Raw genomic sequence first — 25,370 nt, forward strand, 5'->3', positions numbered from 1 at the left:
ATCTAACTCAGTATCCCGTACCTGCCTTCTCTCCATACCCCCTGATCCCTTTAGCCACAAGGGCCACATCTAACTCCCTCTTAAATATAGCCAATGAACTGGCCTCAACTACCTTCTGTGGCAGAGAATTCCAGAGATTCACCACTCTCTGTGTGAAAAATAGCAGACAAAGGGTTGTAGTGGAAGGACAATATTCAGCCTGGTGGTCTGTGATTTACTGCATTCCTCAGGGATCTGTGCTGGAACCTCTGTATTGTGATATATTCACCACCACGACGATGGGGCGTCGGCGGTGAAGCCTCGCAGGGGGCGGCAATGCCTCGCGGGTCGACCGGCAGTGGACGGTCGATGAGAGCGTGGTGGACCACAGCGAGGGTGGAGGGGAAGAATAATGGAGGACCCAGCGTGGAGGACAGACATGAGGGGGGAGGGGGAGAACAACAGAGGATCCGGCGTGGGCGATTGCCGTGAAGGGGGAGGGGAAGAACAATGGAGGACCGGGCGTGGGGGGACCACCGTGAGGGAGGTGGAGGGAGAACAATGGACAATTGGGGAGGGGGGGGGGGAGAACAATGGACAATGGGGACCCGGGCGTGGGAGAACCACTGTGCAAAGAGAACAAAAGGAGGAGCCGGCGTACTTTGTAACTTTGTCAGCGCCGTAGGTGGCTGCTATTTGTGTACATTGGGTATGCAGCAAATAATTTCACTGTGCCTAGTCACGTGACAATAAAGTATTCCTATAAAGAGTAAATGTGGGTGGGTCAGTTAGTGAATTTGCAGATGACACCAAGATTGCTGGGGTTGTGAACTGTGGAAGGCTGTCAAAAGTATACAGCGAGATATAGATCAGCTGCAGAAATGACAGATGAAGTTTAATCTGAGCAAATGTGAAGTGGTAAACTTTGGTAGGTCAAATGTAAGGGGAAAATATACAATTAATGACAAGATCCTTAACAGCATTGATGTATAGAGGGATCTTAGTGTTCATGTCCATAACTCCATGAAAGTGACAACACAAGTAGGTAGAGTGATTAAGAATGCAAATAGTATGTTTGCCTTCTTGGTCAGGGCATTGAGTATAACGATCAAGAAATCAGTTTAGGTTAGGTCGCATTTGGTCATATTGTGTGCAGGTAGGTCGCCCCACTACAGGAACGATGTGGAGACTTTAGAAAGGGGGCAGAAAAGGTTTACCAAAATGATGCCTGGATTAGGGGTGTTAACTACAGTGAGGTTGGACAGACTTTGTTTTCTCTGGAACGCTGGAAGTTGAGGAGAAATCTGATAGTATGAAAAATTATGAGACAGTCAGAACCTTTTTCCCCAGGAAGGAAATATCAAATACCAGAGGGCATAGCTTTAAGGTGAGAGAGGCAAAGTTTAAAGGAGATGCGTGGGGCAAGTCTATTCACACAAACGGTGGTGAGTGCCTGGAATGCACTGCCGTTGGAGGCAGATATGATAATGACATTTAAGAAGCTTCTGGATAGACACATGGCTCTGCAGGGAATGTGGATATATGGATTATGTGCAGGCAAATAAGAGTTAGTCTTGGCATCATGTTTGGGACAGACATTTTCTGGGAGTTATGGACTTGGATCCCAAGATCCCTCTGAAGGACCTGCTCCTGTGCTGCACTGTTCTACATTCTATATAATTTCTCCTGTTTCTGTTTGTAAGGAACCTACATTGGTCTTAACTAAAAATGTTCCCTGAATATAAAAATATTTATAGAATATCTGTTCTATTTTTCACCATTTTCAAGGATCATTTGTTCCTGCTGTTCAGCACAATTATCAGCAGGAGTATGACATTAAAACATTTAAGCAACAAAAATGTTTTCAAAAGTATCAAACTATATTTTGCAACTAGCCAACTACTTTAATTGAAACAAAATGAGTCTTAGTAAACAGAAGAGAAAGACGGATGAGGTCTCATGAAAAAATAAAAATATTGAAGTACGAGTGTGAATATTCTTGGATTAATAATAAGTGAAAAGATTCCATGGGAAAGAGAATGCAGTTCACTTTTGATTCAAATCAACCGGAAGTAGTATTTTGACCTAAGGTAACCAGTGATTAATTTTCATTCTTAAGGATGCAATATGCACAATCCAAAGTTGAGATCTTCAAGAGAGCAAAATATATATTTTTTCGAACTATAAAATGGGTGATAATCAGAACAATCACCAACAATTATTTCCCCTGAAGTAAATTGAAGTAAGATAAATAATGGACGGCAGCTCAATCATTGTTTTATTTTAGCAATGATTGAAAGTTAAAATTACCTTCACATTTTACCTTAGATGGTCAAAGATTGGGAAAGGTTTGTAGAAGTAATGTTTTCAGGGATAACGTTGTTCCTTTTTATTGCTTTGGGATTATTATATTTCCTACTGCTGTGATTGACATGAAGCAACACATTTTTAAAAATCTCATCATTCTAACGCTTCTTATTTATAGTTAAGTATAAACGTGATGCAAAGCAAAATTCTAATGCAAACTAAAATATATGCAATACGCAATTATTTTTGCAAATGCCTTTATTAGCATGTGATACATCACAAGAAATCAATTAGCATCCTAGGCAAAATTCTTTACCAAACCAAATGTTATTTATATTTTAACTGAGGAAATTTCAATGGTGCACACCTTAAGAGGCAATAACCCCAAAATTTAATCAGTAAACTCTTCAGAAATTAGCATTGCTGTGACAATCGGAAAAGTAAAAATCAAAAAAGGCCATCTCTGCACTGACTATTGCAATTTTAATCCTCCACTGTTGTTATTACAAATGGAGTTTCCTGCAGACAAGGTTAACATTTGTGCAGAATACTGACAAAATCAACATGGACCTTTCGAACAACTTTGCAAGAACTTCGACTATTTTGTAATACTGGATTTTTCCAACAAGATTTATCATTATGTTGCTGAGTGCTCAACACCACTACAATACTTAGTTAGTCCTTCAATAGTTAATCTTTTTATACAGGCCGACCCCGGATTATGAACAGCCTCTTTTTGGACACCCTTACATGTGAATGAACTTCCATAATATTAAATTGAAAAGTCCAACATACGGACAAACAATCATTCCTATGAACGGCAGAACAAGTTTCCTCTCTCCACTTTTAGTAATCATTCTTTCTTATCAATCTTATGTGCTTTTGATGCAATCCATTACCAAACAGAGGGGGTATGGTTACAATATTGAATATTTTACTAACTGACTCTGTAAAAACAGAACACGTTTGTTACCAGGGTCAGTCACCTGGAATTATCCACAGTGGAATTAAGCAACGGTCAAATCCGATAATCCCGGTGTACTTTTTAACATATTGTAATGCTCAATTATGGACAATAAACAATGTTATAAAATATAAAAAGGCGAATAAATATATTAATCTTTACTGAATTTCCATGAGCATATTTCCACGTAATGGAAAGTATCAGTGGTAATTGAAATTAATGTACAAGATCCTAAAGGGTAATATCTGGTCACTTGACTTTTGATCCACACTGAAAATTTGGAAATTGTAAAAATATGGATAATGCCACATTCAGAAACATATCCTACTCAAGTCTCCAAATTGTTCTGTACATAATAAGCAAATAAAACAATCAATTTAAATCGACAGGGAGTCAATAACAGTCAGATATGCAAATCTGCTTAACCTCAATTAAGTAATTGCAAGCATTACGCAAACAAAGTTTTATAAATTCAGATAGATTTTCATTCTGCCATGTGTGATTTTTATAGTTTCAAGATACTTGTTTGTGAAAATAATAGTATCTTTACCAAAAGCACCTCAATGCAAGAAGAGAAAAAATGCATTTGTATCCTGAATCAGTTTTTTTTACCTTGGTAAATACTATATTTACCAAGTTACATCTCCAATTTCATACATTCTAAACAACATGATTTACCCAAAAGAATTGCAAAAATAACCCTGGAGAAATATTAGCATACATTTCAAAAGCTACATCTGCATTATAAATATTTTAATTATGATTCGGCTGTTAAACAATTTAAAATTCTGGATAATCTTTCCATTTAGAAAGTTGCAAAGATTCTGGATTATTACAACCTGTAATTAATTTAGGATCACTGCTCAATTCCTTTTAATATTCATGCTACTCAGCTGCTATCAATTATAACTTCCATCCTTGAATCATTAAAGATATTTATGCAGGTATTTGCAGTTTGCTATATTGAATATGTACTTAGAACAGAAGATGGGCAATTTAAGTAACATAAAGAGCAGCAATCATTGGGACTATAAATAGTATCAAAGTCACAATGAAGATTAGACAGCAAATGGAAAAAATGTAACTGGTACACAACAGTATAAAACAAAATTGATAATTCAGTTTCAATTAAATTGTCACAATATTTCCCTGTGTACCTGAAGATGGAGTAGGATTTCACAGATGATCCCTTTATTCAAAAATAAGTGTAATCATAGTACAATATTGCTAAGACTTTCAGCAACACTTTTGCAAAATATTTTTAAAGCTTTTACAGAATATTTCAGAAGGTAGAAAATACTAATTCGCCTTGCCATTGATCTCAATTTTGCTTCTCAATATTTACCTACACACCTGAGAATTTAAACCAAACTGCAGTGAATGATCATTACTAAATGCTCTTACTAAAAGAAAGCATCTCTAAGTAAGTAAATAATTTACTGCTAAGGTTACACTATAGCCATAAAATGATTTACAGCTTTATCCTGACAGGCCGTTCAAGCATATAACATAATATATTAAAACCATATAAATTATAAAATTATACAAAGGACACATTGTAGCAAAATAGGTTAGAACAATAGGATAACTCTCATTTTTAGTTGTGGCTTTTATGAATGGCACCTCTAAACCCTCACCCATAAAACACTTATTAATCATCTGCATCACTGAAACACGCATCCCACACCAATCTACTCACTTGTCTCCCCACCTTTCCCCAAAACCTTTACAAAAGATTAACCAGGAATAGCGGAGATACAGTGACAGTGGATTATTTTCACAGTATTTCTCAAAACGGTTCGATCGTCGTCTTTCAACTCTTCATCAGTCAATTGGTCCCTGGAAAATTAGTTTAATGATGCCTTGTTCTCCATTTAGTTGGATTGCACAGAAAGGGCACGCTGCATGGAATGCATGAGTACCATGTGGTAACGGAATTTGTGACCAATATTTTGCTGTTTTTTCAGAAGACACATGTCCACATGGGCTAAATGTATGTGTTGGAGGGCCTGCGTCCACATAAAATCCTGCTTCACAACCCAGCCAAAGAGGTACATATGGACCCACAGTTCTGCACATGGGACATTCTCGCTCATTGGCTTCTGTATCACTGCGATGTCCCCAATTATGGTAACCATGGACGTGCCCACAGCTGAGGTAAGCCCATGGCTGTTTCTCTTCCACAATGTCCTTGCGATTAATGCTGGGAAATGCTAAGGTATTAAGACCAACCGGGCACTGAGGTCTGGCAGCATTTATCTCCTGTCGAAGAGCCTCGATGTGTTTTTGAGTAGGAGTAAGGAATAAGCCATCTGCTGTTCTCCACAAAAGAGTGGCTCCGCAAAGATCAACAAGTGAGCCATCTTGAAGAATATTTGTTTCAGTTTCCACCTGAGAAAATTATTAAAATGCAGCATACATAAGAAATTCTTTCCATAATTATTTCATGTAAATATCTTATATTCACCCGATGAGCAGTGGAGAAAAATAAATGCATGGTCTTGTTTTATCCCTTTCCAATGTGAAATGTAGGATGACAAATGTTGAACTCAAGTACACCTTCCAAGAAGATTCAAGAATGAGCAGGCGGCACTGAAGCAGTCTACCTCCATAAGTATGTATGACAGGAATGTTTATTATTGGCTTCCGCACTTCAATAAAAGCAACAAAAACAAAAATCTGGAAATATGTTATTCCTTATTACTATGAAGTGACATCCTACAGAAAGCATTTATGAATGTCAGAAGATGTCAAAACTTGGGTCAGGCTATCAAATTCTGGTGATAACACTAACTGGGTTGATGAGTACCCACCACACTGTGTGAAAATGTTGTCCCTCAGGTTCCTATTAAATCTTCCCCGCATCTTAAATTTGTCCTCAGGTGTTTGATTAACCTATCCTGGGTAACAGTCTCTGCATTCACCCTATCTATTCCCCTCATGACTTTATACACCTCTATAAGATCACCTCACACTCCTGAGCTCCAAGGAATAAAGCCGATCCAACTCCTCCCTCTAGCTCACCCCTCCAGTCCTGACAACATTCAGTGCCCTCCATAATGTTTGGGACAAAGACCCATCATTTATTTATTTGCCTCCTATACTCCACAATTTTGTAATAGAAAAAAAAAATCACATGTGGTTAAAATGCACATTGTCAGATTTTATTAAAGACCAATTTTATACATTTTTGTTTCACCATGTATAAATTACAGCTGGTAATTAAAAATGGTCAATTCTTGAGTGGCCACGTGAACCCAATTGAGCATGCCTTATATATGCTGAAGAGAAAACTGAAGGGTACTAGCCCCCAAAACAAGCATAAGCTAAAGATGGCTGCAATACAGGCTTGGCAGAGCATCACCAGAGAAGACACCCAGCAACTGGTGATGTCCATGAATCGCAGACTTCAAGCAGTCATTGCATGCAAAGGATTTTCAACAAAACACTAAACATGACTACCTTCATTTACATTACATTGCTGTGTCCCAAACATTATGGTGCCCTGAAATGGGGAGACTATGTATAAACACTGCTGTAATTTCTACATGGTGAAACCAAAATGTATAAAAATGGCCTTTATTAAAATCTGACCATGTGCACTTTAATCACATGTGATTTTTTTCTATTACAAATCTCAAATTGTGAGTACAGAGGCAAATAAATAAATGACAGTCTTTGTCCCATTCTTTCTAGCATAAAGACATCATGCATTCTAACTTAATTACAGCTTTGGGAACATAGTTAAGCAGCAACTACTTTAGGATCAAAGTAGGTCGACACTAATTTCTAGCATAAGATTTACTGTAAAAAAGAGGACTGAAAGGTCTTTTTGAATTACATGCTTCACCATTCCCTGAACAAGGTAACAAAAGGCTTAGAAATACTGGTGGAACCAAAAGATTGGGCTAGATGGTAGTTTTTGGCCCTTATTATAAAAAGCCTGTTTTGTTGTGTGCCAAGGTTTGGCGAAGAATTCACGATTGTTGAGTGCAATGAAGAGTTAAGACCAAGGCTTCTATTTAAATATTTCCCATTGCTGACATAAAGATAACCATATAACAATTACAGCACGGAAACAGGCCATCTCGCCCCTTCTAGTCCGTGCCGAACACTTATTCTCCCCTAGTCCCATCTACCTGCACTCAGACCATAACCCTCCATATACCTATAACAATTTGACAACTTTCTTTCCATTTAGCTCAGTATGTGTTTTCATTGTGCAGCAATAAAAATAGTTAACAACAAAATCCTTTTAAGTTTCATCTATAAATTTCATGTACTTAAATTATTCTTTTCATATTCAATGTATTTTATCTGAATAAGGTGAAAACTCAATCAGCAAAATCTTGTTCCTTCATTCTGTATGGAGATTGAGCCAGGATAAAGAGGGATGCCTTTGCAAAGGAAGAAATCTGACCCACCAAACTAATTGGAAAAAACACCACACTTCCTAGTCTAAATACTTGCATTGTGTCAGAACCTAGAAAATAATTACTATCCTTATGTCAATAACCTAAACATACTAATTATTTAAAAAGTGTTTGAGGCGGCTGATTTAGAATTTTGGTGAGTTTGCTGCTGCAATTTCAGAAACCTAATCAAATGCAACCTTAAACAGGTGAGGCCCCTCACGTTATCAATAACCCTTCGTGAAGAAACATTTTCTGGAGATAATCTCATAAGGTGCTGATTGAGAACTCCAAGGAACTTATAACATGACGGGGTGACCAATGCAATAGATGACATTACACACTTTTCCCATGCTCAACAGCATTTGATATTAAAAGCCATTAACCGAGCAGTGTGGGTGGCGCGACCGACGTTGCAGCGACCTCTGCAGTCCGTCTGTCTTTTTTAATTTTTTTTGTCCTGTTGAGTGAATAGTTTGTAGTGTTTTTTTAATTGTTTTTAACTGTGTATGTGTGGGGGGCGGGGGGGGGTGGGGGGGAGGGGGGGGGGGGGGGGGGGGAGGGGTGGGGGAAACTTTTAAATCTTTTCCCTGTACGGGGGACCCGACCTTTTCCCTGTCGGGTCTCCGTTGTCGTTGGAGCCTAGCACCTTGGAGTGGCCTCCAACCGGAATGACCTGGGGGCTCCAGTCGCGGAGTCTGCGGACTTACCATCGTGGAGCTGGCCGAGTTCGGAATGGGAGGAGCTGTGGTGGCGCGCGGCTGCGACCCGACTCCGGAGCTTCGGAGGCTCCAGCCACAGGTCCGGTGGACGATGATATAGGGAGGTCGCGGGTCCCTGGTGGGAGACAGCTTTTCGGAGCTCCCGCAATGACAACTTCTCCCGCCCGAATTGTAGGGTTGAAAATGACCTGGAGAGGGGCCTTGCATCGCCCGGCGCGGCTTTAACGGCCGCGGGTCTTACCATCGCCCGCCGGGGGCTTTGACTTTGGCATCGGGGAAGAATGGAGAGCAGGGGAGAGACTAGACTTTGCCTTCCAACACAGTGAGGAGGAGATTCACTGTGATGGATGTTTGTGTAAATTGTGTTGGTGTGTGTCTTGGTTCTTTTCTTGTTGTATGACTGCAGAAACCAAATTTTGTTTGAACTTCATTTGAGGTTCAAATGACAATAAACGGTATTGTATTGTATTGTATTGTATATATTTTCCGAGAACAAGATCTATCAACGGTAATGCCATCTGCACCAAAATGAAAAAAAATTGTATTCTCTTTAACATCAAACACAAAGTCTTCTTGAAATTTCCCATATGCTCATGACAGAATTGTTTAAAGTAATTCTTAAGAAAGGATTTTCAACTCTGGTCGTGGCTTCCCAGAGCACAAAGCCATGCTTCACATAACTGCATTTAGGATTCCAAAAAAAACTCATAACTTGAATACTGTTTTTGTTTCTCAGGAATCTTTAAATACTCCATATACTAGTAAACCAACCCGTTCTAAAATTGAAAGGCTTTGTTTACCTACCAGATTTCCTCTTTGCTGTGCTGATCTCGTTTCCCTTAATGTGTAGACATCTCCACAAACGGAAATTTCTCGCCACACTCCAGGCCTAGATTCATCAGTAAACCCTTCCCTAGGATGCATTACCAATACACCATTGGTCGTTAACCCATCCATATGACCATCAGGATTTTTCCATTTTGCAGCTTTTTCCTATTAAAAACAAATCCAAAGAATATAGATTAACAATAGGTACATTTTAATATAACTCAGCAAGAGGATAAATTTGTCTGCTATTAGAAAATATTTCATTTGTAAAGATAGGACTATATTTGCTTACACAATCTACATCGAGCCCTAAATCTGAAATAAATGATAAATCTTTGGATCTGCCAAATATATTTAATAATCAAAATTGTTGAAACATGGTTACATGTTTACCAAAAGGACTTCAGAATATTTTACATATAATAATTTAGAAGTTGCATAACATGTTAACACCATAGAATGTGTACTACCACAAAGTAGGACTATGATGGAAAATGAAAATGCTTATAAAAACTGGCAATTTACACATAAGAAGCATTTAAAGGAAGTGAAATAATACTTGCTGCTTGGGTAGGTTTTCAGGTATTTAATGGAAAAGTTTATTTCATTGTGATGCACATGAAAATAAAACTGAAACTTAAGGACATTTTCAAAACTTTCAATTATTTTCAAAACGTAACAATTCGTAACATTCAGAGCCAATAAGTTTTGGAAGTCACATAGGAATAGAGAAGTTGAAAACCTGTCATGAACAATTTTTCACGAATACTCTGCAACTGGACGACAATGGTAGAACAGTAATTTGTCGAGTTTCCCCAACACTTACACTAGTTGATCTACTCTCAGATCCTGTGCAAGGTGTGAAATCCTTAGCAGATCAGGCAGCCTCTATGAAGGGAATGTACATATGATATTTTGGGTCAGGGTCAGGACCCTTCTTAAATTATTAAATGCATTCAGATTATATAGCTTAGTTGTAGGGATGAACAGAAACAATAGGGTAAGCTAAATTCATATTAATCAATGTTAGTTTGTTTTGAAATCTGTAATTATTAACAGTGCTCCAGAGATTTTAGAAGATTGAAGGATGGTCTTTTTAAAACTGTGTTGCTTAAAGTGTTTATTAATTGATTTTGAATGTACCTGAATGTCAATGACCTGATCCACTATCTTCAAGGATATGTAAGTGTGTACTCCAAGATTCTTCACTATTCAATATCCTGTTATTTATCATGCAGTCCTTCACCTTGTTTGCCCTCAACAAAGCTTTACCTCACCCTTCTCGGGTTTGAATTTTATTTATTAGTTTTATATCTGCCTAACCAGACTAATGACATGTCTTTCAAAGGCTTCCAGAGAATGCTGGCAGGGCTGCGTTGCCCCACCCACGCCATCTGATTAATTTGTTCCAATCCAAGATTCATCATTCATCTCCAGGACAACTTGAGCCAGCGAGTTCAATCTTAAAATCAGAGAAAGGCAGGTTTGGCAAAATAGTGAGCAGCAAGTCTGAGTGGAGAGTTCCACTAAAGAATATAGGGCCATTATGTTTTAAACTGGTTAACAAGATAAAATAATATTCACACTACCAAACTATTTATCCACACTGAACGTGCTAAAAATAAAACCTGCGTTTAGATTTATCAAATCCTGCACCACATGTACTTACGCCAAGAAATATGTTTTTCGATGAATCAAATCCTGCAGCATAAATCCTCGCAGTATATGGAGCGTTTCTATCACAAACTATTCTACATGCAAATCTAGAGATGGTGCTTTGAGTAATTTGTGTCTCATCATTACTCTGGCTACCAGAAACAGTGTCTGTAACCACAAAGTCGATGGGGTTCTCTGTAGACCTCCCAATCTATGAAAAAAATAAATACACATAACATAATTAGGGCATTGCAGATCATAGCAGAGTAGATAAGTGTTATAAATACACAACTATTTTCAAAATATAAATAATTGTTTTCAATTTAAAATTAATATTTATAAGAATTGAAAAAATATTTATAAATATCAGTCAGGTAACATTGAACAGATCATTAAAATTTACAGTTTAAAATCTCTTATCTAGAAGGCATCTCATATCTACAAGGTTATAACTAAAAACTTTTGAGTAATTTTTAGCTTTGTCATTTTCCTCAATTAATATTGTCTGTTACGTTGTCACATTTTCTCAAATCTACACATAATAATAATAATAATAATAATAATAATAATAATAATAATAATAATAATAATAATAATACATAACTAAAACTCTGATCTTGTGCTCTTCCGGTTTTGCGCAAAAACAGTATGCGATAGTGCAACGTTTCATCGCCACCTTACTCACCATTCTCCTGTGCTGCAAGGGCAACAAGTTTTGTTCCGATCAATGGTATATTTTAAAAGTTATTAAGGTTTAAAAATCTTAAAAACCGCGCATGCGCAGATTGGTAGCCTCTCCTGTCAGTCGCCGCCATGCAGATTGGTCTCTTATCAGTCGCCGGGACAGCGACGTCCTTCCCTGCACCATCGCCGCACTGAGTGGCCGTGGCCGGGTCCGCTGTCAGTCACAGGCGGCGCCCAACTCGCCCGGCGAGGAGAATATAAAGCTGAAGGAGTGAAGTGAGCATCACTAACGCTCTCGCCCGGCGAGGAGAATATAAAGCTGAAGGAGCGGAGTGAGCATCAATAACGCTCCGCCGGCTGGGCTCGCCTTCGTCTATGGGCGCCTCCGTGGTGCCGAGCAGACGAGCCCACTTCACAGCCTCCGTGGTGCCCAGCCGCAGGCACCATCGGCCACTTCGTCCGACCTGGGCTTCTACCCGCCAGGCCCGGCCGGGATTCTATGCGCGATCCAGGAGGCATCGAGACCGCGGCGGTGAGGCCTCGTGACGATGGGGCCGCGACGGCGGTAAGACCTCGTGACGATGGGCCGCGACGGTGGTGGGGGCCTTGTGACGATGGGGCCGCGACGGCGGTGAGGCCTCGTGACGATGGGGCCGCGATGGCGTGGGGCCTCGCGGCAATGGAGCCTCACAGCGGCGGTGGGGCCTCGCCGAATTTCAAAATCCGCGGAGAAATCTATCTCTTCCTCTTTTTTCCTGTCTCATGTCTGGTGTGGGAGGAGGGGGAATAGAGGGAGTGGAGGGGGAGTTGGGGAGGTAAGGAGTGGGGAATAGAGAGAGAGCCAGTAAGGGAGGTGAGATAGTGGGGGGGGGGGGGGGGGATAGGGGGAGGTGAGGAGTGGGGGAGGTGGGGTATAGAGGGATTGGAGGGGGTAGGGAGGGGAGAGGAGCTATGGAGGGAAGGCAGGAGTGACTGAGGGTAGGGGAAAGGAGAGGGAGGGATTGCGGGAGGGGAGGAGGAGAGAGGAGGAGGAGGAGGGGAAAGATCCTAGGGAGGTGAGGAGTGAGAATAGAGAGGATTGAGGGAGAGGGGGGGGTAGGGAGGGAGAGGGGTGAAAGTGGGGGAGGTGAAGAGGGAGAGTGGGAAGGAGGAGGAATAGAGGGAGAGGGGGGAGTAGGGAAGGTAGGGTTGGGAGTAGAGGGAACGGAGGGCAGTAGAGGAGGTGAGGAGGGATAGTGGGGGGTGGGGAGGTGAGGAGTGGGGGATAGAGGATAGGAGGGGGTGGGTAGGAGGGGAGAGGAGTTATGGTGTGAGGGAGTGACTGAGGGTAGGGAAAGGAGAGGGAGTGAGAGGTGAGGGAGGGATTGGGGAGGGAAGGAGGAGAGGGGAAAGAAGAGGGAGGGTGAAGAGGAGGGTGAGGGGGAGTGCTGGGAGATTAGGGGAAATGAGCTGCGCCTGCGCAGTTGGGGGCTATGCGTGAGTGATGGAATATTGCGTTGGAGGAACAGGTTACATTGGGGGAACAGGTGAGTGGTGGAATATTGCGTTGGGGGAGCAGACAAACGGGTCTGCACTTAGTCTAGTGTTATATAAATGCTATCCAACAGTAATTTCTCATTACAATAATTGTAATTTATCTTGATTGGTGACTTTGTCATCCTTAAATCATAAACATTTATAAAACATGAGATATTTCAGTCCATCATGCCCATGATAGCCAAAATCAAATTATTCAAGTTATTCCTACTTCCCGGCAAGTTACAACTCTTCAATGGTTTTTAATTGTTTGTAATAGCTTTTTGTTCATGAGTTCTCATGTACAGCACTTTGTGGCAACTGCAGTTGTTTAAAGTGCTTTATAAATAAAGTTATTATTATTATTATTATTATTCAAAGACTCATCCAGTTCCATTTGAAAGGTGACAAAAGACTCCTGCCTCCTTTCAGCCCGTTGTTTCCAGATTCCCACCATTCTCGGATGATAGCACTTTTCACCAACTTTCAACTAATTCTTTCAACAATTAACTTTATTCTATATATCCAAATGCATCTCTCGGCTAAGGGAAACAGGTCCTTCATGCTCACCATCTAGACTTAATGATTCCATACACCTCAATTAAATCTCGTCTTAGCACTCATTCCATAGAAAACAATTGTAATGCCTGCCTTCTATGTTAACTTCATATTTCTGTACTCTCCAACATTTAGCACCAACAGTAAGTAACAACATCCTCCTTTTTAATATTATTTGTTTAATCTGATTGTAGGTTGTCATTCTTTTCATCTAACAATGTTTTGTCACTGATATAGATCACAACCTCTAGCGGTTTTTAGACACAAAACGCTGGAATAACTCAGCGGGACAGGCAGTATATCTCTGGATAGAAGGAATGGGTGACGTTTCGGGTTCAGACCCTTCTTCAGACTGAGAGGAGGGTAGAAGGAGCAGTAGAGATATGGAAGAGTAGGGTGCAAAAATGAAAGATCAAATGGGACAAAGTTCAAGGAAAAAGTAGAACAGATCATTATCAACTGAGGGAGAGGGTGACAACGGGGCATACAATCTGTAAAGTTCAATCAGGCAGACAGTCAGTCGCAGAACTGAGATGGGGAGTGGGGATGGAGAGAGAGGGAAAGCAAGGGTTAACTAAAGTTAATATTCATACCATTGAGTTGTAAACTGCCAAGCGAAACATGAGGTGTTGTTCCTCCAATTTGATTTGGGCCTTACTCTGACAGTGGAGGAGGCCCAGGACACACAGGTCAGTATGGAAATGGGAGGGGGAGTTAAAGTGTTTAGCAACCGGGAGATCAGGAATGAGGAAGGGTTAGTTAGCAGTCTTGTTGTACGTGCCCCCTTGGGCAAGAGTGACCATAATATGGTTGAGTTCTTCATTAGGATGGAGAGTGACATTGTTAATTCAGAAACAATGGTTCTGAACTTAAAGAAAGGTAACTTTGAGGGTATGAGACGTGAATTGGCCAAGATTGACTGGCAATTAATTCTAAAAGGGTTGACGGTGGATATGCAATGGAAGACATTTAAAGACTGCATGGATGAACTACAAAAATTGTTCATCCCAGTTTGGCAAAAGAATAAATCAGGGAAGGTAGTGCATCCGTGGATAACAAGGGAAATCAGGGATAGTATCAAAGCGAAGGATGATGCGTACAAATTAGCCAGAAAAAGCAGCATACCGGAGGACTGGGAGAAATTCAGAGACCAGCAGAGGAGGACAAAGGGCTTAATTAGGAAAGGAAAAATAGATTATGAAAGAAAACTGGCAGGGAACATAAAAACTGACTGCAAAAGTTTTTATAGATATGTGAAAAGAAAGAGATTAGTTAAAACAAATGTAGGTCCCTTGCAGTCAGAAACGGGTGAGTTGATCATGGGGAACAAGGATATGGCGGACCAATTGAATAACTACTTTGGTTCCGTCTTCACTAAGGAAGACATAAATAATCTGCCGGAAATAGCAGGGGACCGCGGGTCAAAGGAGTTGGAGGAATTGAGTGAAATCCAGGTTAGCCGGGAAGTGGTGTTGGGTAAATTAAATGGATTAAAGGCCGATAAATCCCCAGGGCCAGATAGGCTGCATCCCAGAGTACTTAAGGAAGTAGCTCCAGAAATAGTGGATGCATTAGTAATAATCTTTCAAAACTCTTTAGATTCTGGAGTAGTTCCTGAGGATTGGCGGGTAGCAAACGTAACCCCACTTTTTAAGAAGGGAGGGAGAGAGAAAACGGGGAATTACAGACCATTAGTCTAACATCGGTAGTGGGGAAACTGCTAGAGTCAGTTATTAAAGATGGGATAGCAGCACATTTGGAAAGTGGTGAAATCATTGGACAAAGTCAGCATGGATTTACAAAAGGTAAATCATGTCTGACGAATCTTATAGAATTTTTCGAGGATGTAACTAGTAGCGTGGATAGGGGAGAACCAGTGGATGTGGTGTATCTGGACTTCCAGAAGGCTTTCGACAAGGTCCCACATAAGAGATTAGTTTACAAACTTAAAGCACACGGCATTGGGGGTTCAGTATTGATGTGGATAGAGAACTGGCTGGCAAACAGGAAGCAAAGAGTAGGAGTAAACGGGTCCTTTTCACAATGGCAGGCAGTGACTAGTGGGGTACCGCAAGGCTCAGTGCTGGGACCCCAGCTATTTACAATATATATTAATGATCTGGATGAGGGAATTGAAGGCAATATCTCCAAGTTTGCGGATGACACTAAGCTGGGGGGCAGTGTTAGCTGTGAGGAGGATGCTAGGAGACTGCAAGGTGACTTGGATAGGCTGGGTGAGTGGGCAAATGTTTGGCAGATGCAGTATAATGTGGATAAATGTGAGGTTATCCATTTTGGTGGCAAAAACGGAAAGCAGACTATTATCTAAATGGTGGCCGACTAGGAAAAGGGGAGATGCAGCGAGACCTGGGTGTCATGGTACACCAGTCATTGAAAGTGGGCATGCAGGTGCAGCAGGCAGTGAAGAAAGCGAATGGTATGTTAGCTTTCATAGCAAAAGGATTTGAGTATAGGAGCAGGGAGGTTCTACTGCAGTTGTACAGGGTCTTGGTGAGACCACACCTGGAGTATTGCGTACAGTTTTGGTCTCCAAATCTGAGGAAGGACATTATTGCCATAGAGGGAGTGCAGAGAAGGTTCACCAGACTGATTCCTGGGATGTCAGGACTGTCTTATGAAGAAAGACTGGATAGACTTGGTTTATACTCTCTAGAATTTAGGAGATTGAGAGGGGATCTTATAGAAACTTACAAAATTCTTAAGGGGTTGGACAGGCTAGATGCAGGAAGATTGCTCCCGATGTTGGGGAAGTCCAGGACAAGGGGTCACAGCTTAAGGATAAGGGGGAAATCCTTTAAAACCGAGATGAGAAGAACTTTTTTCACACAGAGAGTGGTGAATCTCTGGAACTCCCTGCCACAGAGGGTAGTCGAGGCCAGTTCATTGGCTATATTTAAGAGGGAGTTAGATGTGGCCCTTGTGGCTAAGGGGATCAGAGGGTATGGAGAGAAGGCAGGTACGGGATACTGAGTTGGATGATCAGCCATGATCATATTGAATGGCGGTGCAGGCTCGAAGGGCCGAATGGCCTACTCCTGCACCTAATTTCTATGTTTCTATCATGTTGGTCTAGGCGGGCAGAGCAGAGGTGTTCAGCAAAATGATCACCAAGCCTTCACTTAGTATCGCCGATATATAGGAGTCCACACCTGGAACAGCGGATACCGTAGATGAGGTTGGAGGAAGTGCAAGTGATGCTCTGCCTCACCTGAATGGACTGTCGGGGTCCTTGGACGGAGTCTAGGGAGGGGGTATAGGGACAGGTATTGCATCTCATGTGGTTGAGGCGCGCACGCTTTATTTCCAGAACATTTGAACGCGTGACGCATGGTTGCATTTCGCTCTCTCTCCACATCTCTCTCTCCCCCCTTCCTCGCCCTGCCCCCAACCCTACCTCCCCTAAACCCCCTCTCTCTATCTCCTCCCATCTCTCTCACCCCTCCTCCCCCACCTTCCGCCCCTCACCCATCCTCCCTCACCTCCACTCCCCTCTCCCTCTGTCTCTTGCCCTTCTGTCTCTGCCCCTTTCTCTCTGTCTCCCCCCATTATCTCTCTGCTCACACTCTCTACCCCCCCCCCCCCCCCCCTCTAGACCGCGCTTGCGAGTTGAGGGCTATGCGTCAGTGGATAGGGCGGATATAGGGTCAAAGGAGCAAATTAATATTATTAATATATCAAGGGGGGTAGTTAGCGTGTGTGCGGGGGGGGGGGGGTAGTTAGTGTGTGTGACTCCGCATGCCGCCCCCCTCCCCCGCAACCACATGTTGGGGGAACAGACCCAACGGGTCTGCACTTGGTCTAGTATGTAATAAAACTCACCTGGAACATGTCTGTATCTTTGTCATGGGTATACTCTACCACCACAGTCTGATTTCTGGATAATGTATATGAGATGCTATGTTGCCCTTTACAGTTGACTACCTGGAAAACAGTATGAAATAACAAAAATAATGTTCAGTGAACTTACCACTGACTTACAGCAGTGTGGGTGTTGTAACAGCAGTAAACTGCCATAAACATATTTCTAAATCCATATCATGATCAAAAGCAAATCACATTTATATGGCATGTTGTAAAATAAATGGGACAAAGCATATTACTAAAATGTGCAGCAAATGTATAAAAAAAAATTCCCATAAACTGGTCAAGGACGATAGAGTTTTAAACCTATACAGATCTAAAAGCCCTAAACCGTACTGTACTTTTCCAGTACATTCACTTTACACAAAAACTTACTTGATTTTACTCATTTCTTTTGTTTAAAGGTTGAGCAGAGAGAGGATGAGCAGCCATTTTGAGTGGAGTAACCAATTTGCTAAAATGGCAGAAAATAGAGAACCATTTATTTTTGATTGAATGGGCGGGACATTTAAAGAAACAAGCATTTGATTGGCTGAGGCAGGGACCCAGCAGTCACCAAAAGGAAAATAAGATTTCACGGAAGGGCTTGTTGGGATGTGACTGTGTTGGGAGAGAGGTCATGTTGAGGATAAATGCCTTGTGCAAAAGTGCCTTGTGCCAAGTGCAAAACTGAGGCTTTAGCTCAAAAGACTTCGGCCAAGAAGGGCTGAAAAAAGGGCTGAGCTAGTTTCAAGCCCCAGAGGTGGAGCAGCAACAGCGAGTAGTTTAAAAGCTGTTGGGAATAAATAAAGTAACTAGAGGGTGGCACGGTGGCGCAGCAGTAGAGTTGCTGCTTTACAGCGTTTGCAGCACCGGAGACCTGGGTTCGATCCCGACTACGGGTGCCGTCTGTACGGAGTTTGTACGTTCTCCTTGTGACCTGCGTGGATTTTATCCCCCCCAAGATCTTCAGTTCCAAAGGCGTGCAGGTTTGTAGGTTAATTGGCTTGGTAAATGTAAAATTATCCCTAACGTGTGGAGGATAGTGTTAACTTGCAGGGATCAGCTGGTCGTTGCGGACCCGGTGGCCAAAGGGCCTGTTTCCGCGCTGTATCTATCTCTATATAATACTATAGTCGTGTGTGTGTGTGTGTGTGTGTGTGTGTGTGTGTGTGTGTGTGTGTGTGTGCGCAGTGTACTCCCACTCTACCCTCCCTCCCTCTTCCCCCCCCCCCCCTTCCAACTCTACCCTCCCTCCCCCACCCTCCCTCCCCCTCCCTCTCACTCTCTACCCTCCCAAGACTGGATTTACCCAGTGCTGGTACATCTTAAAATGTTGGTATGTAACAGGTAGGTCCAACCCAGAGGATTTATAACATCGTTTTGCAGTACGATTGATAACAACCTCTGCAGTCATTTTATTTGAGAAGTATAATAAGGATCAATGAAGAGTTTTACCCACAAATTTCCTTCCTACCTGGGGAGTTGTGGAGTAGGGGAGATACACAATCTGTTTCAAATGTTACAATATCTTGCATGCATAATAAAGCAAGCAAATCATTTCCCTCAAACAGCAAGGGACTCCAGTCAAGTAAATTATCCACTGGCAAGCAACACGAGAATTCTAATGAGGTGGGAATTCACACAACTGTTTTGCACTCTTCGGAAATTATCAATTTAATATGACAGATCAATTTAACTTAAATCAGTAAAATAGTCCACTGAGACTATTCATGTACACTCTTGCATCAGTATCAGTGAATTTGCATGTGTTGCCTCTTTGGCTAGTGTCAACATGCCAGCAACAAACATTAAGAAGGTCCTGGGTCAGAGAGAGCAGTAAATATAGACACAAAGTGCTGGAATAACTCAGCAGGTCAGACGGCATCTCTGGAGAAAACGATAGGTGACTTTTTGGTTTGGGAACCTCTTCAGAAGCATTCAGTAAGCATGCTTGCTTCAGTAAGCAGTAAGCATGCTTCAGTAAGGAGCAATATTGCCAATCAACAATACAGACATCATCAAAAACCTGCAGGTGCATAAAAAGTTGTTCTCTTAAGAAAATTCCCACAAGCATCACCTTCTGGCTTCTAAACTGTCATAAGATCTTCAATATTCTTTTTTTTAGTATAATACTGCCAAAAAAAATCACTACAAGGCACTGAGCCAGGACATTTCAATTTCATGCACGTGTGAAGATTATAGCTTCTGTTAAAAAGGACGTACCAAAGATATGCAAGGAGATAACTGTTAAAATGAGATCCATAGCAGTGGTTAGGTTTGGTTACATAAGGTATATACATTTTATAGCAAATATACTTGCATTAAAATACACTATTACTAACTTTTGAATCAATTGAAAGTCTAAAGTTTAAGAACATACTTATTTTAAAGATAATACCAAAATAGATTAGAATGGAAGAATAAAAATTTGTGAAACAAATGCCACATCGCAATGCATCCACTCAACATGAAACGAATAATGCAGTACATAAAAGGCCATTCAAGGCCAGACTGTCCTGTGTCAGCTCTGTGAAAACAATTCAATTGTCTGTCTGCTATTCCGCACTTTCCCCAAGACTTGCAAATGTTTTATTTTCAAATATTCAATTCCCTTTAGAAACAAGGATCCTGGTCTAATTCTAATGCATTGAACAGGATTTATTTCCCGTGTTAGTGTTACTGTTATTACCAGAACTGGGGAATTACCATGATGCAACTGGAAATGTTTTTGAAAGGATGGGCAAATGAGTAGCCCGTGAGAAGCAAAATAGATCTAAAGATACAATTACACAAATCACTAAAATTAGCCTCAGATTAATGTCATTAAAGAAAACAATAAAAGATTGTGGCTTAAATCTACAAGGGTGGACCTGAAAGCATAGAGTTATGTCAAACAGGTACCGAACCTTGCTACAGTCATTGTTCAATTATTCTACTCAGTTCTAATAGATCAAGGAACGAAATGTTAATAGAACAGATTGGAATCAAAATGTAAATATATAATGTTTCTTGGTGTGAGTGGTATCTTAAAAATTACAGTCGTATTTACCATATAAAAATGCAAATCCATTAATTATGATGTTTCCAATTGTCTGAAAGGTTTTGCATATTGATTCATGTATAAATGTGTTTCTGCATTGAAATATTATTTCAAAATGCATTATAACATTTGTGGCCTGGATTTCTGGAGCTGTCCGCAGTGTCAGGATTTGTGCATATACACATAAACTCGACGCCCAGAGTCCCGGCAGCATGTCCAGAGAGGCCTTCCTTCAGTGTCTGAAGATGCTCTTTTTCTGTTGGTTCCTCCTCCAGTATTATATTGTATACAACTTGATCAAGGTCACATGACATTAACTCCTTACTATATTGTATATTAGTGGTCATGCTCCTTTCAGAGATGATCAAAGATCCTTCAGAGATTTCCTCGGCAAGTCAAAAAAGTTAGCTTTCAATGTTGGGATGAAATGTAGATGGTGGTTTTATCCCAGGCATATCTCTCTGCTATTGCAATGTCATGTCCTTTTGAGCTTGCGAAGGTTTTTTTTTTTAATTTTCCAACAGATTCATCAATTTTCTGCAGATTTGAAAGTCTAGCTTATTTTTCTTTCAATCTTTCTCTATATTTAGTTAAATCATAACAAAAGAGATGCCAGAAAAGACACCACTGAATCGGCATGAATTTCAGTTCCTTAGTTGAACTCTTCAGCAGGATAATCAAGATAGCTGGATTGTTATCACCCACTGCATGCTGTACAAAGTAGACCAATGACTTTCAGAAAGTACTGCAGGAATCTCCAATATCAATTATGGCACCAGAAGCTCATCTTGAGAACACTGACAGTTAAGCATCCTATTCCCCACTATTTTGCTTGTAACATATTCACCCCGCATTCCCTGTCAGCTTTCCCTAGATGTTGCTACTCTCCAGGGGTATTTTATGATGGCAGTTAACCTGACATATTGCATGTTTTTTGAGATGTGGAGAGGAAAATGTAGCAACAAGTTACAAAAAATGGTTAATTGTCATATGCACTGAAATGGAACATGACTTCTTACTTTGCAGCAGCATGACTGGTTGTGTAAATACAGTGCTCAATAGATAACATGATAAACAACAAAAAGAGAATTCCAATAAATAAAACACTATTAGTGCAAAGCAAAAACAAAACCCCAAAGTAGTGCAACCAAGACAGTTCATAATTCGAAGTTTAATTGGAATTTGGAGTGTTCAATAGCCTGATGGTTGTTGGGTAAGAAGCTGTTCCTGAACCTGAGGTCACAGTTTTTTACACTCCTATACCTTCTTCCCAATGGCAGTAGTGAAATGAGTGTATGATGAGATAATGCTGGCTGCCTTTTTGAGGAAACGCCTCCTTTGGAAACCTTTGATGTTGGCGAGGTCTGTACCCATATCTTAAAATTCCAGCCAGTTTGAAATATTTTTACCAACAGTTTTTATTCTTGTAAGTTCTAAACCATTTTTCCAAATAAGAGTCCAGAGCCTTTTCCATCTCCTGCAACAACCCCAACATATTGATAGAATCATGAAAAGTTACAACGTCGAAACAGGCCTTTCCTGCCCAACTCGTCCATACCTATCTATGTTAACTCCATTAGATCCATATCATTGTCTTTCCTACCTGTCTAAAGGCCTTTTAAACATGATAACTGTATCTGCCTCCTTTACCTCCTCTGGTAGCTTAGTTCAGATAACGTTGCCCAACTGTGTGAAAAACCTGCCCTTTAGATTTCCTTTAAATTTCTCCCCTCTCACCTTAAACCTGCATCCTGTAGTTCCAGACTCCTTGCCTAGGATAGATAAATCTATGGCCCTCATCATTTAAAAAACCTCTATACGATCACTCTCAGCCTGTTACGTTCTTGTGTGAATAAACACAGTCTGTCCAATCAATTATAACTGAAACCTCCATTCCAGGCAACATTCTGGTGCATTATCTCCACTGCTACCATATTCTTCCTATGTGGTGACCTGAAATGATGCCGTCTACTGTGCTGTAAAGCTACCATGCAGGCAAGCTTGAAAAAAGCCACAGCCATATTTTTTAAGCCAAACCATTTTTTTTTGTGCAATGGAATAGGTCTATTATTTTGTAATGGCAAGAATGACTACAACCTCCAGTGCAAAAGTGCCATTCTGTAACTTACACACCACTTGATGGCATTGAACTTCAAAGTTGTTGAAGCTACACACAGTGTAGGGCTTCATTTTTTGTGTCATTTTTCAGGAACAGGCCAACATAGGAAATGTTTGTTTCCTTTTGATTTAAAGTTGATTTTTGTAAGTCTTAAGTCTGTCCCCAACAGTTTAAAGCATCTGCATTAGATATAACCAGAAAAATAAAGTTAATTAATTAACTTCTTCAGCCATTAAGCTTTCTGGCCACCAAGAAGGCTGCTTCTTTCAACAACTGGTGGTTTTGATGTTGGAGAGATGAACCAAAACCACTCTTTCCAATGGCACGACTGCTACCCCGAGGGGTGGATCTACTGTGAAACTAATGAAGCTTAAGCTTCAGGGCCCCTAATCCCGGAGGGGCCCCAGAATAGACTTTAGTCCAGATATTCTTCCGATTTAAATCAGAATTGCGATTTTTTTGTTTTCCTGGAAATTAATCAGATTTTTCAACTCGACTAAACTCCTCGCCTCGACTAAACTTCACCTCATACTTAAACCTCAACTCACTAAACCTTGCCTCAACTAAACCTCCCACCTCACACATAATCCCCGCCTTTTACCCGCTCCTGCGGGGAGGAGCTGCGGCCGCAGCAGGCAGGGGGCGGGGCTCGACGTCAACGATAGTGCGCGTGCAACCCTCCCCTCCCACTTGCTCTTTCGGGCAATGCGCCCGCTCCTCTCTCGGCCCGCCCCCCTGGATGGAGGCGTTCCGTTCACGTGAGGTGCCACCAACGGCCCGGGGGGGCTATTAATAGCGGGTGCGGTAGAGAGGCGGCTATTCGTCGAGGCGCGGATTAGGTGTGTGGTGGAGTTTAATCGTGAGGTGGGAGGTTTATTTGAGGGGTGAGGTTTAGTGAGGTACGTTTTAGTCGAAGCAAGGTTTAGGTATGAGAAGTTTGGTAGTGAGGTATCGTCGAGGCGAGGTGTTCAGTGAGGTGAGGGGTTTAGTCGAGGGGAGAAGTGAGCGCAGCTGAGGTGAGAAGTGGGTGTCTGAGCTCAGGAAGGGAGACCATGGTGTTGCTGAAGGAGACGAGACCACTGCCTTTGTGCCAGAGAATTCCACAAATTCACGACTCTGGGTGAAAAAGTGTTTTCTCATCTCAGTGCTAGGCAAAGAGACATTGACAAAAACATTTTTTGTAATTTTTCTTTAGCTGTATGAGACCATTTATTGAAACATATAAGATTATTAGTGGTTTGGACACGCTAGAGGCAGGAAACATGTTTCCATGCTGGGAGAGTCCAAACCAGGGGCCTCAGTTTAACAATAAGGGGCAGGCCATTTAGAACGGAGATGAGGAAATACTTTTTCACACAGAGAGTTGTGAATCTGCGAAGGGCATCGTCAAGGACTGCTCTCACCCCAGCCACATTCTCTGTTTACCCTCCTCCCATCCGGGAGGCGCTACAGGTCTCTCCATTGCTGGACCAGCAGGTCCAGGAACAGCTTCTTCCCTGCGGCTGTTACATTACTTAACTCTGCACCTCGGTGATTGCCAGTCACCCCCCCCCCCCCCGGACACTCCTTCCCCCAGAAAAATTGCACTACTATGACTGTATGTGCGTATATATATTTATTGCTCATTATTTTATGTTCGCTCTTCTGGGGAGATGCTAACGCATTTTGTTGTCTCTGCTACTGTACACTGCACAATGACAATTAAAGTTTGAATTTGAATCTGATCTGTGGAATTCTAATAATGCATTTTATTTGCTGGCGCCTTTCTGGACACCAAGGACACCTTACAGGACAATAAAATCACAATACATTATCAATATTACAATCAGTGATTAAAAAACAAAAAACAAAAAATACACAAAACATTAATTCAGGCTTAAAATCGGTGTGCAAGTATGTCGGTATGCTAATCTAAACAGGTGTGTTTGAGTTGTGATTTGAATTGATCGATAGTGTCCAGGTGACGGATGGGAGGTGGGAGAGTGTTCCAGAGACGCGGGGCAGAGCAGCTGAAGGCTCTGGCACCCATGGTGCTGAGTCTAAATGTGGGGACAGTTAAAATTGCAGCTGAGAAGGAACGAAGTGACCGGGAAGGAGTGTATGGTAGCAGCAGGTCAGAGAGGTATTGGGGAGCAAGGTGGTGTAGGGCTTTGAAGGTCAGCAGTAAAATCTTGTAGTTAATCCAGTGGTGCACAGGGAGCCAGTGGAGCTGAGTGAGGATGGGTGTGATGTGGTCCGATGATCTGGTGCGAGTGATGATCCGGGCTGCAGAGTTCTGAATGCATTGGAGGCGATGAAGAAGTTTATTGGAGGTGCAAGTGAGGAGGGCGTTGCAGTAATCGATGCGGGATGTGACCAGAGCGTGGATGAGGACTTTTGTATTGTCTTTGGAGAGGGAGGGGCGGAGTCCGGAGATGTTGCGGAGATGAAAGTATGCAGAGCGTGTGATATTGCTGATGTGGGGGGGCAAAGGAAAGTGTACTGTCCAGAATGACGCCGAGACTTTTGACATGGGAGGAGGTGGGTATGGGTGAGCCATCAACTGAAATGGTGAACGGGTGGGTTTTGGAGAGTGTGGACGTTGAGCCAATTAGCATGATTTCTGTTTTATTTCCATTGAGTTTTAGAAGGTTGAGTGACATCCAGTTGCTGATAGCTTGAAGACAGGTGGTGAGGGCAGTTGGGGGAAGGGAGGTGTTTGGTTTTGTGGAGAGGTAAAGTT

At 41.7% G+C, this 25,370-nt stretch overlaps 1 protein-coding gene across 1 annotated transcript in view; it reads right to left on the minus strand.

The window, feature by feature from the left end:
- Positions 1-2,526: 2,526 nt before the first annotated feature.
- The window catches only part of peli2 (pellino E3 ubiquitin protein ligase family member 2), a 105,476-nt gene continuing 82,632 nt past the window's right edge, over positions 2,527-25,370 (minus strand). Inside the window, exons 4-7 of the mRNA XM_033026447.1 lie at positions 17,466-17,598; positions 10,882-11,079; positions 9,189-9,377; positions 2,527-5,641 (exon numbers count right to left, since the gene is read on the minus strand). Coding sequence (XP_032882338.1) covers positions 5,075-5,641; positions 9,189-9,377; positions 10,882-11,079; positions 17,466-17,598 — 1,087 coding nt within the window. The 3' untranslated portion in view covers positions 2,527-5,074. The remainder of the gene's footprint in view (positions 5,642-9,188; positions 9,378-10,881; positions 11,080-17,465; positions 17,599-25,370) is intronic.

This window comes from Amblyraja radiata, chromosome 9 (genome assembly GCF_010909765.2).
Source record: "Amblyraja radiata isolate CabotCenter1 chromosome 9, sAmbRad1.1.pri, whole genome shotgun sequence".
Lineage (NCBI taxonomy): Eukaryota > Metazoa > Chordata > Chondrichthyes > Rajiformes > Rajidae > Amblyraja > Amblyraja radiata.